We start from the raw sequence: 18,041 nt of genomic DNA, 5'->3' as shown, positions 1-18,041 counted from the left end.
CTTCTTTTTTATTTCTCATCTTTTCTTAATTAGCAAGATAATTAGTTGTAAAATTTTGGCTCAAATTAGAGGAAAAGTATTTTATTTCTTTTTATTTCTTTTTTATCAAAAGAAGAAAGACTTGATACTATAACATTGGTACGATTTTATTGAATACAAAAATTTTTTGATCCTTATTTACATGTGTGTAATGATGGTCGTATGTGTTAGGTCTATTTCACGAACAAAAGTGAAAATGAGGTTATTATATAATATGAAATTATTCGTTGGAAAAGTTTAATAACCATTAGATTGGAAATTTTAATTAAAAGATAAAAAAATTTTCAAAATTAAAAAATTTTTTAACTTTTATGATTTTTAATCTTAACATTTTCGATCTAAAAATTCAAAACCTTGTTTGTTCGTATTTGTTCATAAATATTAATTCAAAGATGTATGTAATGTACAAATTTCAAATGTGTTTCACAAAAATTAAAAAATTTCCAACGTTATTAATATTATATATCGAGACACGATACTTCCATCCCTACGATAGATGTGGCACAGTTTTTATGAAACTTAAATATTTGTGATAATTACAATATTATTGCAAAAATTATAAACGATTTTTATTTATTTTTTTGTTTTCTTCTTTCTTCTAAATCTATAATTACAAAATTGTGAAAATTACAAATTTCGACGTTTCAAACTCTTCTAACATCTAATAACCATTAAACCAAGTGTAATTAAGTACAATTCTTCTAACTAATAATAAAGTCTTCAATCGATTCGTCGAATGATAATGTGTAATTTTCTCTCTGACATTTCTGACAATTTCAATTTTTTTTTTTTAATTTTTTTAACAATATTTTGAATATTTTAAAGTATTTATTCCCAGTATCAAAAGAGAAGATAGCAAAAGAATAATCATTTTTGCCAATTCAACGAACACTCGTTTACATATTTTGATAATTCGAAGGATAGTTTTAGATAGAGTTTCTTTTAATAAAAACAAAAAAAAAAAAGTATTGGTAAATCTTAAAATCTTAACGATTTCCTATTCCCCCCATTTCTTTTTCTTTCTTGGCACACCATTCTATTTCGAAGCACCTCTTTAATTAAATAAAATATATCGTGAATATGTGTTTAGAAAAAATTAGAAAAATTCCATCAATATGTATAAATACACATACAAATTGATCTTGTGTGTGTTTAAAATTAACATCCACATTTCACGTGGACACGTGACTTTGAATATATTCCATCATTTCTTTCTTTCTCCCTCTCACTTTCTTCTTTAAATTATTTTCCAATTTTACAAATTACAAAATCTCTTTTCCAACTTTTTCAATCTCCACGGTATCCTTTGAAATTCTTCATGGTTTAAAAATTCCACGATTGAATGAAGTTTGATTCGATTTAATCGTAAGCTCGATATAAATATCATAAAAAAAAGGGTTTATCTCCGTACAACTAACTTAAATAAAATTTTTTCTCCTCTCTGACCCTGTCTCCACATTTTTCCCCCATTTTAAACGCGATTCACAATTGGGTTAAAAGTGATGCTTCTCGTACTCCTCGTAACTATTGTAATACGCCGGGGATATGTACTTGGCCACGGGGATGGGTTTCGGGTGAATGGCCGGACCAACTTTTTTAACCACCGCGTTGAAACCGTTGTGGTCGTCCGCCGTGTACTCGACGATTCTCACGCTTCCGTCGGGCTCGTTGACGCTGTACGAACCGTGAACCACGTCCCCATCGCGAACCTCGTGCTGGGTCTTCACGTCCCCTGTGTGAGGGTCGTGGACGCCATAGTTGAACATGTATTTCGGATGGGCCTGTAGCAGAAACAGAAAGAGAGAGATTCGAAAATTTCTCGTGATATATATATTTCTTTTATTTATTATAATATTTGTAGGTGAAAATTTTTTGGAATTTATTGGATTTAATTTTTTTAGATTGGATAGACTCGTAATGTAGAATTTCTCGAGGATTAATTTCAATTCTAATATTAACATTCTCGTGATATATATTTCTTTTATCTATTATAATATTTGTAGGTGAAAATTTTTTGGAATTTATTGTACGATATTAGATTTAATTTTTGTATTGGATAGACTCGTAATGTAGAATTTTTCGAGGATTAATTTCTATTCTAATATTAATATTCTCGTGATATATATATATATTTCTTTTATCTATTATATTTGTAGGTGAAATTTTTTTGGAATTTATTATACGATATTAGATTGTACGATATTAGATATTAGATATTAGATTTAATTTTTGTATTGGATAGACTCGTAATGTAGAATTTCTCGAGGATTAATTTCAATTCTAATATTAACATGATATATATTTCTTTTATCTATTGTAATATTTGTAGGTGAAAATTTTTTGGAATTTATTGGATTTAATTTTTGTAGATTGGATAGACTCGTATTAGAGAATTTTTCGAGGATTAATTTCTATTCTAATTAATATTCTCTGCTTTTCGTATTTTGTTAGGCGCATAAAAATTGAGATGTGTATAGTTTTAGAGATTATAAAGAGATATCGAGTAGGAATCGGTATTTCGAGTCGAATGGAAATTTCGTAACGAATTTTCCATGGGAGTTCAGATCTCCAACGTCGCGAGAAAGTATGACGGAAACGGTGGTGGCAATGAGAGATACATGGCGGAAGGTGTTCGTATGCCAAGCACCGCTTTCCACAGCAAAGAATTTCAATTAACATAAAGCGTCACACCTTGTGAAGTGATTTACGATGCGACACGCGATTCCAAATGCAAATCGTCGATAATTTAATATCTTATCTCGTGAATGACGTCTGTCGATATTAATACCAGCAATTTTTTTTTTTTTGTTTCGATCCAATTCGATCACGAAGAAGTTAGAAGATAATTTTATGTATACTTTTTTTTTTTTTTTGAAAATGTAACATCCATTTTGAAGTTTATTAGTTTGTTAAGGGCTATGGAATTTTTTTTTATTTTAGAAGAAATATAAAGTTTTTAATAAGAAGAAGAAAGTAAAAAATCTAAAATGTAATTAATATAAATTTATGCTCGTTCGATATTTCTTATTGATAATATGAGAAAAATATTCTGGAGAAATAAATAATTCATGAGCGTTATCGGGTAAAGAATACGTACAATTAAAGATATTTAATTAACTCTGACTTATTCCATACAAAGAAGGAAAATAAAATTTCTTACGCGATAAATATCTATTCACATTTTGTCACATTATTATCACTCTTTATCAATGATAAGATTAATAAATTCGTACTTGAATCGATCTATAATTAATTAATTTAATATCACATTTTAATTTATTTTCCAATAAAAAATAAAAATTCATCATAACGATAGATCAATCCTTCCTTTTATCAAAAAAAGAGAATGAAAGAATAAGAAAAAATTCGCTTCGAATTTCTACGTTTTAAAAAATAAAATTACAAATTAATCGAAAATAATACGTAATAATAACAAAAAAAAAAAAAACAACCAATTCCCCGTGAAATTAATCGAAGAACGGAATAAAAATTACTCGGCGTAATTTTCAGATGAATAATTATATAAAAACGGTAATTAGAAAAATCAAAGGACAGAGTAATGATGATCGTGGTAGTAGCTTACGTAGTAATCGTGACCGTGATGATCCGCGTGATGATCGTATCCGTGAGATCCATGATCAAGAGTGGCTGTAACGTGAACAGGCGAAGCGGAAACCGCGTGTACCGGAACTGCCACTGTGGGCAACACGGCGTGTCCTTCGTATTGGGATGGGTATCCTTCGAGGCCCTCGTAATCCGTGTAAGAGATCCCGTGACCCCCGTTATACCCGCTTAACACCACCGCGTGACTCATTGCAATCGTCGCGCACAAGTGGCATAACAGGCTCTGAAACTGTAATTGCACGTTGATTGTTTAATTAGTTTCACGATGGATCGTAATCCATTCGTTCGTTTGTAATCTTTGAAAAATTGGAAACCCCTTTCCCCTAATTTTTCAAATGAATTTTAAATCTTAATTGGAGAATTATAAAATTCGAAAATTGGCAGATTAAGCTCAAAATCTATTCTCTCGTTGATTTAAAAATTCAGAAAGGCTCTGAGGCTTCTGAAATTTTTGAAGAGCTCGAAAAATGACTGAAATCTCGTCCGAGAATTAAAAAATTCAAGGATTCGAAAATTCGAAAATTGGCAGATTAAACTCACAATTCGTTCTCTCGTTGATTTAAAAATTCAGAAAGACTCTGAGGCCTCTGAAATTTTTGAACGACTCAAAAAAGACTCTCGTTCCAGAATTAAAAAATTCAGGGATTCTAAAATTCGGAAATTGGCAGATTAAATTCAAAATCCTTTCTCTCGTTGATTTAAAAATTCAGAAAAGTTTTGAGATTTCTGAAATTTTCGAACGGCTCGAAAAATTGGAAAATTATTTAGAAATCGATAATTATAAACCAGACGAGAGTTTTGTTCGAGAATTCGAAATTCTTCCCACGAACGCTGAATGTATCAGCTCGTTGAACGAGGAGCGAACAATGTAAGCGCCACTTTTGCAATAAGGATCGTTATGGAAATGATGATGCATTTAAATCGTTATTAGATCGTTTCTCAGGTTTAGTTACGAGGATAAAACACGTGAACTACGTGGTTAAATAATAATAAATCAATTTTTCGATATTCTGAAATCACGAATACGTGTTCTGCACGATCGATCCTGAATAGATAGTCAGTTAGGATAAGTTAAAATAATTTTTTACTTATGAAATATAATATTCGTAATAAAAATTATTGAATTGTTGTGTAATTAATCTTTTGGGAAAAAAATTTGTAGAACAATGTTAAAGTATTAATAAATTAATTAAAGTAGAAGAAAATTGAATTAAAAGTTCGGTTATATAATCTCGTTTTTTAAAAACTCGTACTTTGTTCAATCTTGTTAAAATTTGCCATATAAAAAAACTTGGTATCGAGTTATCTAAGTTTAAGTCCATTCCTTTTTTTGATTGAAAAAGTTAATATAGCACAAACATGAAATCCACGCACACACGAAATTCCTCCAAATTGTAACAGAAATGTAATTCTAAATCAATCTAATCAATCTCTTCTAATTCCCATATCGTATCAATTATTCAAATAACTATCTTCCATTAACAAAATCGAATTCCAATCCTTTTCCTCCCCCAATTCCTAAAAAAATCAAGAACAACTCTAAAATACTTTACATGTAAATGGAAAAAAAAAATTTCTAAATTAAGATAGATCATCGATCGAAGAGAGGAACTTTGATGATAAATGTACAAATTGAGAAATAAATTAAACCAATTCAAACATTTCAACGATTTCAGAATTATTAGATTAAAATCTCATTAACTTTGTCAATCCAATGTAATAATTCAAAAAACACGATTAATCGGATCAATAATACGTTCAAAGGTTTAATCATCGTCGTACCCAGGCTGGGATAATAATCGTCGAACGATTCTATTTTGTCCTCACTCGAGTGATCCACAAAAAAATCTCAAAAGTGGGCGTTGAACGATTTTTCGATGGGTAGTAAGTTGGTCGTACTTGGGAAACTTGGAAAGTCATCGCGTGAAAGTGTCTCGTGTTTCATCTTTCGTGCCGCTTCACGGGCTCTTCTCTCCCCAAGAAAAGTGTCCTTTTTCACTTTCGCGGCGTCGACCTTGCTCCGTAAATTAATACGAATCCACGGAAGTGGGAACGTTTTTACTTCCGCGTGGATCGCAGACCGCAAAAACGAATCGTATCGTCTGTCTATGGCAAAGGAAAGAAGTTGATGGTACCGCGGTCGATAGATCATTCTCGGGGTCATCGTTCCATGAAGACACTTTGGTAATTTTGAAATTTTTTTTTAAAAAGAAGAAGAAAGAATTTTTCTTTAGAAAGAAGAAATTGAAAACGTTCTTTCTTAATAAAAGTACTCGTTCGTCCCTTCTTGATATCAAAAAATTAATTGATTAATTTTCGACACATGAAAAATGATCGAGAATGAAATTTTTAAGAATTTGAATGTGGGATTCTTGAATGGAAGAAGAATTAATTATTAGTGAATAATATAATTTAACTCAAAGGAAGAATTTTAAAAATTTGATAAATGAATTTCGAATTTTTACAATGATACTTAGAATTTGAAATTTCTTTTCAAATGAAAGGAAGTAATTCGAAAATTCCTCGTTAATCAGCGTAATCTCTCTTCAAAGATAGATATTTAAAGAATACAAATCATCGCGAATAAATCAAACGACGAGCCATTACCTACAACAACGTATCCCTCAACTTCCTCTTCATCGAGCAAACTTCTTCCACTTAACTAAATCTATTATTTATTTCTCTTACAACCTGATCTAATCGAAGAAAAAAATTCCACAAAACAAGATTCTACAAAACGATCATTTCTCGACCAAACCAAGATAAACCAAAAGAAAGAAACTTTTCACTGCCTGTACCAATTTTTACCAATTAACCGTCCGATTAACAACTAACCTACCAATAATCTGAACAAAATATTCCGATGGAACAGAGAGAGAAAGAAAGAAAGAGAGAGAAAGAGGAAAATAAAAACACCAAAAATAATGCGCGCGCGCACTTGGCTCGCTTGACTTCCGGTTCCCGATTCGTACCTTCGACATGTTGCCAGTCGCTGTACGTATTCTCCCGTGTGTGTCGTATGCGAAAACAGCGCGATACTCACTGATATCCGTTATTCCAAGACGATGCCCTTATATCTATCTCCCACCTCGTGGCGATCGAGTCACTCTCGTTCCGGGCAAAAGCCCTCGGTCCTCCTCCTCCTCCTCCTACTCCCTCTTCCTCCCCACACACCGCCCCCACCCGCACGGAAAACGCTCGTCCTCCCCATCGTTCCCTCCTGAAGGTGAAGAGAGGTACGCGTGCCGGCGAAAGGACGAGGAGAGCTCCGTTGGTCTCTCTCGTTGCGGCCACTTCCGGTCGGTCGCGAGGACCTCGCGGATAGGGGGAGGGGATATCCACTCGATGATTTTTCTGATTGCGTGCCTGCGTACGTGATGTATTACTCGTCGTCGATTTAACAGGTTTTTCTTCGATCGAATCGTGCAGAGTGTCTTGATGGATTTTCTCAAATTTGCTTGGATTTTAATTAAAATGGTCGACGATTTTTTCCAATCGATCTATGAAATATACGATACGACTTAGATCGGATCTTTCGAATTCTTATCTCGTTGAGGATATTTGAATAAACGAATTGGATAAATTTCTGAGCGAATTTATGGAATTATATCGAGGATATGATCGCTCCGATTTTCAAAAAAATTGAAATTTCATAAGATATTTTGCGTCTCCGTGCATACAAATTCCACCATGGTGGAGGAAATTAATTTGGCAAGGAAAGGAGCGCGTTGAAAGAGCGAGCCAGGCGTGGTCTCTTCGGCTAGTTACGTTAGGAAGTGTCGTAATATATTTAAGCGGAACAAAGCTCGCTGGTGTAGCTCCCAGATAATGGAGAAGAAGTGGGCATATTGTGCCATGGGATCGCAAAACATTCTAAATAATTCACCGTTCGCTAATCACCCTTTATCCTGTGTGTGTTTTACTTATGCGTGAACTATACTCTCTCGCCTCTTTTCTTTTCTTCTTCGACCGATTTAATCAACTCGATGACTGTGAAAAATCATCGAGGATCTTGTGCTTTTAATAAAAAAGAGAGGAATCATGAAATTAATTTTGTCGTTAAATCGATGAGAATTATTGCTGGAAAATTCAAAATTCTCCGGGGATTTAAGAATTTTAAAAATTGTAAAAATTTCGTCATTTTCAAATTCTCTTTGGATCCCATCGTCTATTAAACGAATATTTTATTCTTCCCCCGCGGAGAAGGAGTGGTCCTTGGCTAGGTCACGAGTGATGCAACAACAGAGACGGTATCCGGAGACAGAGCTCGTTTGTCTACCCGAACGAATAGCACTGTTCCCTCGCCCATTAAGCGGCACGGCTCCGTAATCGCGGAAATCGTGCGTGGACGTTATGCAAAGCGACGATTTCGCTCGTTTATTGCCATCGAAAATGTCGGTCAAGAGCGAAGGATGCGGGGAAAAGCATCGGCATCGACGTTTCCAATTATCGAGAAAAAAAGAGAAATTTCTTCCTGTCCTTTTTTTTTTTTTACAACATTCTCGTTCGATGAATATATGGTGTTGAAGAAAAGAGTTTTTATTGTAATCGGTGGTTTCTCTATGTATTCGTCGAATAATGGCATCCAAATCGAAGATTTTCGTTGCTCGAAGAATAACTCGATTATCACTTTCTTTTCTGTATCCTTAAAAAGAAGATTCATCAAATTTTTAAGTTTGTTTAGAGATGATATCATTTTTTTTTTTATTACTTCGTATGCTTGGAGTTAAAAAAAAAATTGAAAAGTATAGATTATCTATTTAAAAAAATAGATATGAGAAATTAAATTAATTTTGTATTGTGAATATATATATATATATTAGAAAGTATCAGAAAAATATTTGATAAAATTGATAAAGTTTGAAATACTCGTCCCAAGACAAGATTCTTTCGTGCACGTTCTTTGGGATTATTTCGAAACGAGTCACATTGTGATTCAAAATGCGAGTACAACGTTGGTATGTCGCGATTCGCGAATTAAGATAAAAAAATTTCGGCGAGACGAAGATTAGGATCAAGATTCTTTGCATCCTTCTCGTGAAATTGGCATAAAGATTCCACCCTTGTGTCCATTTTGAATTCAAATGTTTGGGATGAATCATGGACGATTCAAAAAAAAAGAAAAAAAGAAAAAAAGGAGCTCGGCCTACGACAATGAGAGGATATGGCGACTGGAGACCTCTGACCGAATTATGAAACAATTTTAACGAATGTAAATTTGCCCGTTCGCAGAAAAATTTGGAATTTTTTTTAATTATTAAATCTGAAATTTTAATTTTAATTTAAATTCTTGAGCGGAATATTTTCAAACGTGATTTTAAATTTTTTAAACGATATTTTTGTGTTTTCACGTTTCTACAGTTCACATTTTAAAATGAATGAAAGTTTCGTTCGAATTTCGCTACTTGAATTTTGAAAGTTTTTCGATCGAATAGAATTGTCGAATTTTAATTACGTTAGAGCTCAAATCTTTTAAAATTTAAATTTTCGAGCTTCGAAATTGATTTCAAAATTCTGTAACTCTATGAATTATATTTTAAATTCTCTCCTAACAAAAGAACGACACGATATAACACTTCCATCTCCAAGAAAAGAAACAATAATAATAAAAAATAAGTAGATATGTTTCTTACACAATTTATTCGAATTTCTAGACAAACCGCGCTTACATAAAGTTCTAGTTTTTTCACAACTGTATACTTGAAAAGAAGAGAAGAGAGAAAAAAAAAAAAAAATGTAGAGTCAACGGATTTGATGAAAATACACTCACATTTTTATTTATTAAGTAACAGAATCTCGATTGCCAAACGTTCGAGATCCATTAGATTCATAATTCTTCAACGATTCGATTTCTCTTTCTTTTTTTTTTTTCGCTAAAATGGAATAGTAAATAGCTCGAATCCGAGTAAAGAACGGTTTCTGTGAAGACTGGCGTTGTACAGAGCCAGTTAAAGTAGATAATGTCCATGGTCGGGCCGCGTGAAAGGGTCATTAAAGTGGAGTACGTGTTACTGAGTGCCATTCTATGAACGATGAATCCGAAAAGGTATTCTTTTAACGCCTTTTGTAATCATAAACTCCGCGATAAACACGCGTTTCTTCATTCTTGGAAGGATGTCCATTCAACGCACGATTCTCTAATCTTTGTTTTAAAAATGGGATCTAAACTTTCGAAAATCCATTATTCGATAGTTAAATAATTAAATAAACAGGAGATGTCGTTAATTTTTGGCATTTAAAAAAAAAGTAATTAAAACGTAATTAAAATAAAATAGTCGGATCGTTCAATTTTTTTTTTTTTTTTTTTTTTGGGTTGAATAAACCAAGTTGTTCCTTTCCTTTTTTTTATGTATGTGTCTTTTTCTTGAATTTCTAAACTTTCAAATTTACATTTCGAATATATTCCTTATTACGTTATTGTGTTAATTGTATTTTAGAAAACAAAGTATCCAGTATTCAATTAAACGTCTGAATGAAAAGACATGTTTGTATAATCTCAAAATAAAAGATGAAATTTCATAACCTAGTTATTTACAGGATCGATTTTCAACAATTTTTTAACAAAAGAATCAATTAACTGATTTGCAATTAAAACGGTTTAATCATCTTAAATTTTAAAACTCTCTTTTATATATTTTATTTTATATTATCTTTTTCAAATAAATAATCTATACATACGAATCTAACACAAATAAGGTTAGATTTCCAGGAAGCGCGGTAAATTCAAATTCAAATCTAAAACATATCGATTTGAATGAAGATTATTCATCCAAACGACGTTCAACCAAACTCTAAACATTTCATCGGATTAAATTCGATCAAATGATGATGTACATTCGATGATGTAACGATATTCGTTATTAAAATTCCCCGTTCAATATCGTCAAAGCAAAAGTTGTTCCATTATTTGTCACGCAACGTGTAGCAGTCGAAAAGAAGTGAAAGCACGTTACATGTGTTTCCCTTCTTCCGATTCAAAAGGGGAGTCTCTCGATCGTCCCGGCCGTCTCGAAGCTGGAAGAGGCCCAGAACTCGTCCCGCCATGTCTGTTACGATTCTAACAGCCGTGAAACCGTGAAAGGTTGGCTCGTGACCGTAATTCCGATGCGGCAGTTAAATGCCCCGCCACGCGGTTAATTTAAACAACAACGTTTAATGTATGGCGGGCGAATTCGAAATGTATGGCAGGGGAAAAAAGATCGTGCGCTCCCACGACTCGATCGTAACCGCTTTTCGCGGCCAATTTCCGGCTTTGGAACGATTTCTGGAACGATAGACCACGCTTCCTGTAAAACTTTTCCTCCTATTTCTTTTTCTTTGATACACATTGATAGGTGAGACTTGACTCTTATCAGGTGTCATTTTTATTTGTTGGAATTTATATATTGTGAACCAATTTTATAAATAATTTGCAGAGAATTTTTTAATTTCTTATATTTCTGATAAATCATCGATCATTAAGGATTTCGCTTTTTTAAATAAATAGCAAAATTCGTGGATGGTTTTTTGATTTAGTATGCAAATAATCTCAATAAATCTCTAACTAGGCTATTTTATTAAACGAATATCTTTTCTTTCAAAATATTATATATCGGAAAAAAAGAAAAGAAAAGATTTTCGATCCCAACATTTTCTATCGAATCGTTAAAACAAATATTATTTCTAAATGAAACTTATTAATTCGTAATCGTATGTCAAATGTACGATCGATGTTCATGCAATATTCAACATTATTCATGGTATACATAAGGGGAACGATATCATGCGTGAGACACCGATAATTTACCGGAAGTTGAGTATACCTGGCATACAATTGATGCCCAAAAATTTCCATTCAACACCTAACAAACGTATAATCTTCCAAACTTCGTTGCACGAGTACCACTTTTCGCAAGAAATTTTATTTCATACCAATTAAACGATTAAAAATTCTCGTTTCTCATTTTTCAATCGTTTCAAAATTAATATTCATCGATGAAAATGTTCGTTACAAATCCTTCGTAAAGAGAGATAGCCATATTAACATTTTATCTTATCTATTATGGATCGCATATTTGTTCGAGTGGAGCGATCCAAAGGTTCTCCTTCATTGCTTCCTCTTTTTTGCTCTCCTCCTGTCGCTGTTCCGTCAATTGGATACAGTCGCGATTACGCAACTCATTGTTTACGAACGGCATTTCAATACAATCGTGTGAGAACGAATCGTTGGGAAGAAAATGTCTTGTAGTATCCTTGGCACACCCCGACTCATCCACCATTTACCAGAAGCTAAGCCTTGCCGCTGATTTGACTTCCAACGAAATTGAATCGCTGTCACAACTCTTTAAAGAACATTGTTCGTTCGATCTTTCGAATCTTAATCATTCTTCGAATCGAATTAGAAAAAGTCAGATAAATCGATCAAAAAATTGTTCTTATATTTTGAAAATCAAATATAGATACAGATCATACAGATGAAAGATTCGTTTCTAAAATTTATTATCCCTTTGATACATAGTTTCATTTCCATCATAGAAAACAACTCTGAAGTTCTTCCAACTGTGAAGATTATAACTGCATCACAGATTCAATAAATACACGTTTAAATAAATTGAAAGCCCGTTAAACACGTTTTGAGAGAAGAATAAGATTAAAACGGAAATCAAAGAAGAAGCTTAAACGATTCCATTCAACCTTCCTCCATTCAAATTACGTTCTGTTGGTTGGACGAAAAGATGGAGGATCTCCATTTTGCGAAACACATAATAAACGATAAAGAGGAGGGAAGAGAAGTTTCTTCGTCGAGACATTCGACGAGCATCGGATGCGTTTTGTCATTCTGGAACAGTAAGACGATGGAACGGAACTTGGAATGGTTAACACGGCCACGTTTCGATTTCATGCCGCGTGTTCCGGGGCGAACGAGAGTGAAACTTGTTCGGTTGAATAACCGTGTCGTAACTTAGGAGGAAGCTGCCTTTTTTCTCTCTTTCTTTTCAACAGTCGTTGAAGAATTAAGGAAGAGTCTCGAATATTTTGGATATTTTTTTTTTGGAATTTTTGGTGAAAAGTATCGATATTTCTATTCAGAATATTTTTGTATATTCTTTCAAAGCTGCCTTTTTTCTCTCTTTCTTTTCAATAGCCGTTGGAGAATTAAAGAAGAGTCTCGAATATTTTGGATATTTTTTTTTTTGATTTGGTGAGAAGTATCGATATTTCTATTCAGAATATTTTTGTATATTCTTTCAAAGCTGCCTTTTTTCTCTCTTTCTTTTCAACAGTCGTTGAAGAATTAAGGAAGAGTCTCGAATATTTTGGATATTTTTTTTTTGGAATTTTTGGTGAAAAGTATCGATATTTCTATTCAGAATATTTTTGTATATTCTTTCAAAGCTGCCTTTTTTCTCTCTTTCTTTTCAACAGTCGTTGAAGAATTAAGGAAGAGTCTCGAATATTTTGGATATTTTTTTTTTGGAATTTTTGGTGAGAAGTATCGATATTTCTATTCAGAATATTTTTGTATATTCTTTCAAAGCTGCCTTTTTTCTCTCTTTCTTTTCAACAGTCGTTGAAGAATTAAGGAAGAGTCTTGACTATTTTGGATATTTTTTTTTTGGAATTTTTGGATTTGGTGAGAAGTATCGATATTTCTATTCAGAATATTTTTGTATATTCTTTCAAAAAAGAAATTTCAAAACTGAGCATGATTATGCACAATTCACACCTAATTAAAAGATAATTGAAAGGTTACGCGGACTGATGGCGAAAGAGTTATGGAAATAAAAACTGGGAGACTGGATCTGGAAACAGGTGGCTCGATAATTTTGCAACGCCTAAAATTTACTAGCTTTATAATTTTATAACCAATTACGAGCTTCTCGCAACTTCCGGATGATTCATAAATTTGAAGATATGATAATTTTAAGAAAGTTAAGAGGAAATCGACAAATTTTACGCTCGTGAATGTCGCTTTCCTTTTTTTTTTTTCTCCCTCCCCCTTTTTCCTTTTCTTTTCGTACTTACTCGTGCAATATCGTCTTAACAATAGGATATTATTCCTTGTCGTGATTCGCGATTAAGGCGGATGAAGAAATTTCAGTCAATGACTCACAAACATTTGTACAAATTCGTATCTTCAATCTACATAAATGTGGATGGAACGTTTTCGAAATTATTGTTAATCCTATCTCTCGTTCTGATTTCAATATTTTATTACGTCTCTTGAAAAAAATAATCATATCTGGTTAAATATTTACAACAGCCTTGGAATAAATTAATTTTGGAATAAAAAATTGGACGACAAATAAAATACCTTCCATCCTCATCGCTTATTATCAAGCAGACGGATGAAAAATCCCTGAACCCTTCTCGCGAATTTTCATCCGCGGAAGCAGAATCGTGTCTCTATTCGAGATTCGAGATAACCGGTATAATGAGGCGAGATAGCAGACGATTGCAAAGTCTTGTCTCAACAAACGTGGGAACAGGAACGTGTAAACACATGGACCACCATATACTACTCTCTGTTCGTTCCATTTTTTTTTCCCCTCCCCTCCTCTCTGCCTCTCCTTTCGCGGTCCCATCGTGGCTCGACAACGCCCGAATCGAACGAGTTGTGCTTGCACAACGGAATGGAATAAGTTAACGCCGTGTTTCGTGGGGGTGTCGAATTGGAACCAGGTATATATCGAACGCCAGTTCAATAAATATTTTGGAAATTATTATTATATTATATACGTTTCAGATTTTGCGGGTTCGAAGAGGGAATTTCGAAGAAAATAGATTTGATTCGATTTAATTTTTTAAGATTTTAAGGAGAGAGGTTGGGTTCTAGAGAGGCTTCATTTATTCGAAGATGGATCAGGTTTTCGGAAATGTTAAATTTCCAAATCGAAAAAAGAAGTGTTCGAAGTTTATTATTCTTGAAAAGAAGAAGAAAAAAAGGATTTCCACGAATCCATCGTTGAAATTTTATCGATTCTACCTCGTAATTTAATCCTTTGATACGATTGAACGAATGATATCTGGTCAACTCGATATTTTTGATGCTTTTTGACACAAATACTTGGATTCGTGGATCGCATAAATGTATTCGCGGCCATCGCGTATAATCTTTTCGTGAAACGGGCAGGAAGCGTACCAGTTCCATTTCCTATCCACTCCATTATTCTTCTCCACCATTAATTTGGCGGTGAAGGCGTAACAGAGGATTGCGAAGGCGTTGAAATTTGAAATTGGAACGGAGTTGATGATTATATAGCTATTATAGACACAATGCTGCCATCTATGAAAATTTTCCCGCTCAAAAACAATTCAAAAACATCCTAACCTTAAAATAATTTATCCAATTTCACCAATCTGTGGATCTTATTATAAAATTTCATAAATAGAAAAACGAAAATATATATTATTGATCTACAAATACAACATATAACGAAGATATAATCTTCTAATATTTTTTATCCATTACAATTTAAATACGAAAAGTGTTTGCTATAAATCGTGCTACGACATAGCATTCACTATGCAACAAAAACGAGTTTCGACGAGATTCGAGTGGGAAACTGGGGATCCAACGAGGTCAGATCGCGTGGTGATCCTGTGTGATCCTTCCCAGAAAACGCCACACCCTTCCACTTTACGAATCGCGCACGATTCACGCTCCACGCTCGCAAGGACGACGCTCCTCCCTCTTTTTTTCTTTCTTTCCACGAGCTCACGTGAATCACCGTTTTATCTTTTCACACACACGCGTCACGACACGCGCCCTCGCCCGACCAAGTGGAAATAGAACCACAGAGAATTTTCGGATTTCGGATTTCACGGTCGAACGATTTAAGAATATAACGCGAGTATTCGATGCCTAGTGAAATTAATCCATTCAAATTATACTCGACAATATTGATCGAGACTGTATATCTGTCTAGAGAGAGAGACGGAAACAGAGATAGAGAGAGAAAAAAAAAGAGAGAGAAAAAAAAAGAGAGAGAATGTTTTTTGACTTTATAAAGTGTTTTAAATTTTAAATATTAAATCTGGAAATTTGAAATTTAATATCCCGTTATTAATTATCATTTCCATTGGATTCATCCTCTTTTTTTTTATTCACCCCGCTTCGTCCAATATTACTTTGATTCGAGCGAAATTTCTTTAAGAGAATCCATCGTCGTCGAGCGAAACGTTTCTTTTCTTTCTTGTTGTTCTTCTTCCAAGAAACAATAACCACGACGAACGGAAGAAAACACGGTAAATGTGGTTCAATGTCGATCGTAGGAAGGTAATAATGTAATTGTAACGCGTGTGAACATAAAGATTCTTCTGCTCCCACTTCATTACGAATGCATCCAGTGTGTTTACACGCATGGTACACGTATGAAAAATTCCGTGAAACAATTATTATTATATGTATTTGTAGATCAATAACAACGATATGATAAATTTGTTTCGATCTCGTTTCGAAAGTAACGAGAATTTTCAATCGGAATAAATTATAAATAAAAATTATGCAACAATTTAATTACGCATTGCTTAATTAGTGGATCATTCGATCATCTTTAATGAGAAATTTGTATTTGGAAAATTTTCCCTACCTTATCTCGTGTTACGAATGATAAATTGGATCTCCAGATTTTATTTTGTTGAAATTTTATTGGGTAGGAATCGTTAAATAAAATTCGAAAGGGGAGAAGATAGATATTGCAGTGGTTGGGATAAATAAAATTGAAGGAAATCGTGAATGAAATAGAAAAATGTGAGATAAAAAGAGAATGATCATCCCATTCCTATAAATGGCAGTTAATAAGTTAATAAGAACTTGGAAAAAAAATCTAGAAACAGGATTTATCGATGAATTTAATCAAGGCTGTTTGCATAAGATGACTCAAGGAAACACCATTATTGGATCTATTTTTCCTTTATAATCATCTATTAATTCTAAATCAATTAATTCTAAATTATCATAAATTCTGAGCTTCTATTCAAAATGTACAATTTTACTTGTAATTAGAATCATCTATCCTCCAATTCTCAATAATCATCTAGACTATATCATTTTACCATTCATTAATAAAATATATGAGGAGAAAGACAGGAGAAATTTTTTCATCAAATGAAGCAAAAATTAATTAGATATTGTAAGCTGAAATCACAAGCAGTCACGTCAACTTTTCATCATAGTTTCATTCATCAACAACATAATAATAACAATAATAATAATACTCTTCTAGGCACAAAAAAACTTTTCTCTTCTTTCCACCGAAAAATGGAATCAATGATCAATAATTTTATTTAAAATTATCCTTTATCATCGTTAATCATTCTCCTCGATGTGTGTTAATAAAGTGCCCTCCTTGGTCCATACTGTTCTTGACCGCTTGTCCAACATTGCACTCGTATACGAATATATATCCAAGTGTTGTATCACGTTCCCTGACCGAGGGAAAGTGGCGAAAAAGGTAAGGTTGCGTGTGCACGAAGATGAGATCCGAGATATCGAACGACGCATGAGAGAACGATGCATGAACGGGGAAAGAATAAAGATAGGGGATGGAAGAGATGGAAAGTGATTTTCAAGGGAAGGAAAGATGAGGGGGAGGGAAATTAAATTTAATCTTTTCACTCGCAAAAGAATCGTTAAGAAAAAAAAAAAAAAGTCCAAGAAAATTCTTTCTTCGCGTTATTAATCACCTCACATCATTGAAAGTAGCAATTGGCACGTGTTTATTTAATTTATCGAAAGATAAATCCTTTATTGGTTGGAATATCAAGAGGTTAAAACCTCTTCCGTTCTTCACTTTCCGTTCCACTTTCGATCGACCCAATTAACATTTTCGTTTTCGAGTTTCTTTTCGTACTCGAAAAAAAAAAAAAAAAAGAAAGAAAGAAAGAAATAACAACGAACGAGAGGGAAAAGAAGGCGAAGAATAATTAATATATGCACATTCGCATGCTCTTTAACCGTGACGCGGTCAAGCGAAGGTTCGGTATTAGCATGATAAAAGCAGAAAGCAAAGGGGGAGGGGAGGAGGTTGGTAGGCAGCGAGGCGGATGCGTTTCATGCGTGTTTACCGTGTACGCATTGCGTACAATGTTTGACCGTATCGCGATTCTATGCGATCCGTTCCCTTGGTGATTGCAGCGTTTGTGGCAATATGGGGACGTCAAGGAAGTGATCGGATCCCTCCGTGTGATGCACCGCTACGTGAACATGGTGGAACAGACGGCCGAATATTATAACGAGACCACGCAGAAAACCGAGACGGTGAGCCAGATTTCTGTGATGATTTTTCGACACGGTGTCAATAAATCCTTAAATTTGATTGATCTGAAAAAAAAAAAAAATAACTCTTGAAGATTTTTAATTATATTTAATCATTATTAGTAGTAATTGTTTAATC

General features: G+C 33.6%; 2 protein-coding genes across 6 annotated transcripts in view; one reads left to right on the top strand and one right to left on the bottom strand.

The window, feature by feature from the left end:
• LOC122718584 (neutral ceramidase) overlaps positions 1–18,041 on the top strand; it is a 33,542-nt gene that overhangs the window by 11,724 nt on the left and 3,777 nt on the right. For all 5 annotated transcript variants that reach the window (XM_043943719.1, XM_043943723.1, XM_043943722.1 and 2 more), the window contains exon 8: positions 17,783–17,905. In XM_043943719.1, coding sequence (XP_043799654.1) covers positions 17,783–17,905 — 123 coding nt within the window. The remainder of the gene's footprint in view (positions 1–17,782; positions 17,906–18,041) is intronic.
• On the bottom strand, positions 402–6,666 carry LOC122718587 (cuticle protein 19-like). Its single transcript, XM_043943725.1, has 3 exons — positions 6,636–6,666; positions 3,623–3,892; positions 402–1,820 (listed from the first exon to the last, which is right to left on the bottom strand). Exons 1-3 carry the CDS (start codon positions 6,642–6,644, stop codon positions 1,533–1,535), a joined length of 567 nt encoding a protein of 188 aa, XP_043799660.1. The 5' UTR covers positions 6,645–6,666; the 3' UTR covers positions 402–1,532.

This window comes from Apis laboriosa, unplaced genomic scaffold (assembly GCF_014066325.1).
Source record: "Apis laboriosa isolate Shangri-la unplaced genomic scaffold, ASM1406632v1 scaffold64_cov150, whole genome shotgun sequence".
Lineage (NCBI taxonomy): Eukaryota > Metazoa > Arthropoda > Insecta > Hymenoptera > Apidae > Apis > Apis laboriosa.
Note: the sequence above shows the minus strand (reverse complement) of the source record. Positions and strands in the feature narration are given on the sequence as shown.

Bases quoted from the DNA above. Each gene is read 5' to 3' on its own strand.
- LOC122718587 (XM_043943725.1), bottom strand. The intron at 1,821-3,622 runs GTAAGCTACTAC...TTTCTGCTACAG, and splicing joins ATCACGGTCACGATTACTAC to GCCCATCCGAAATACATGTT.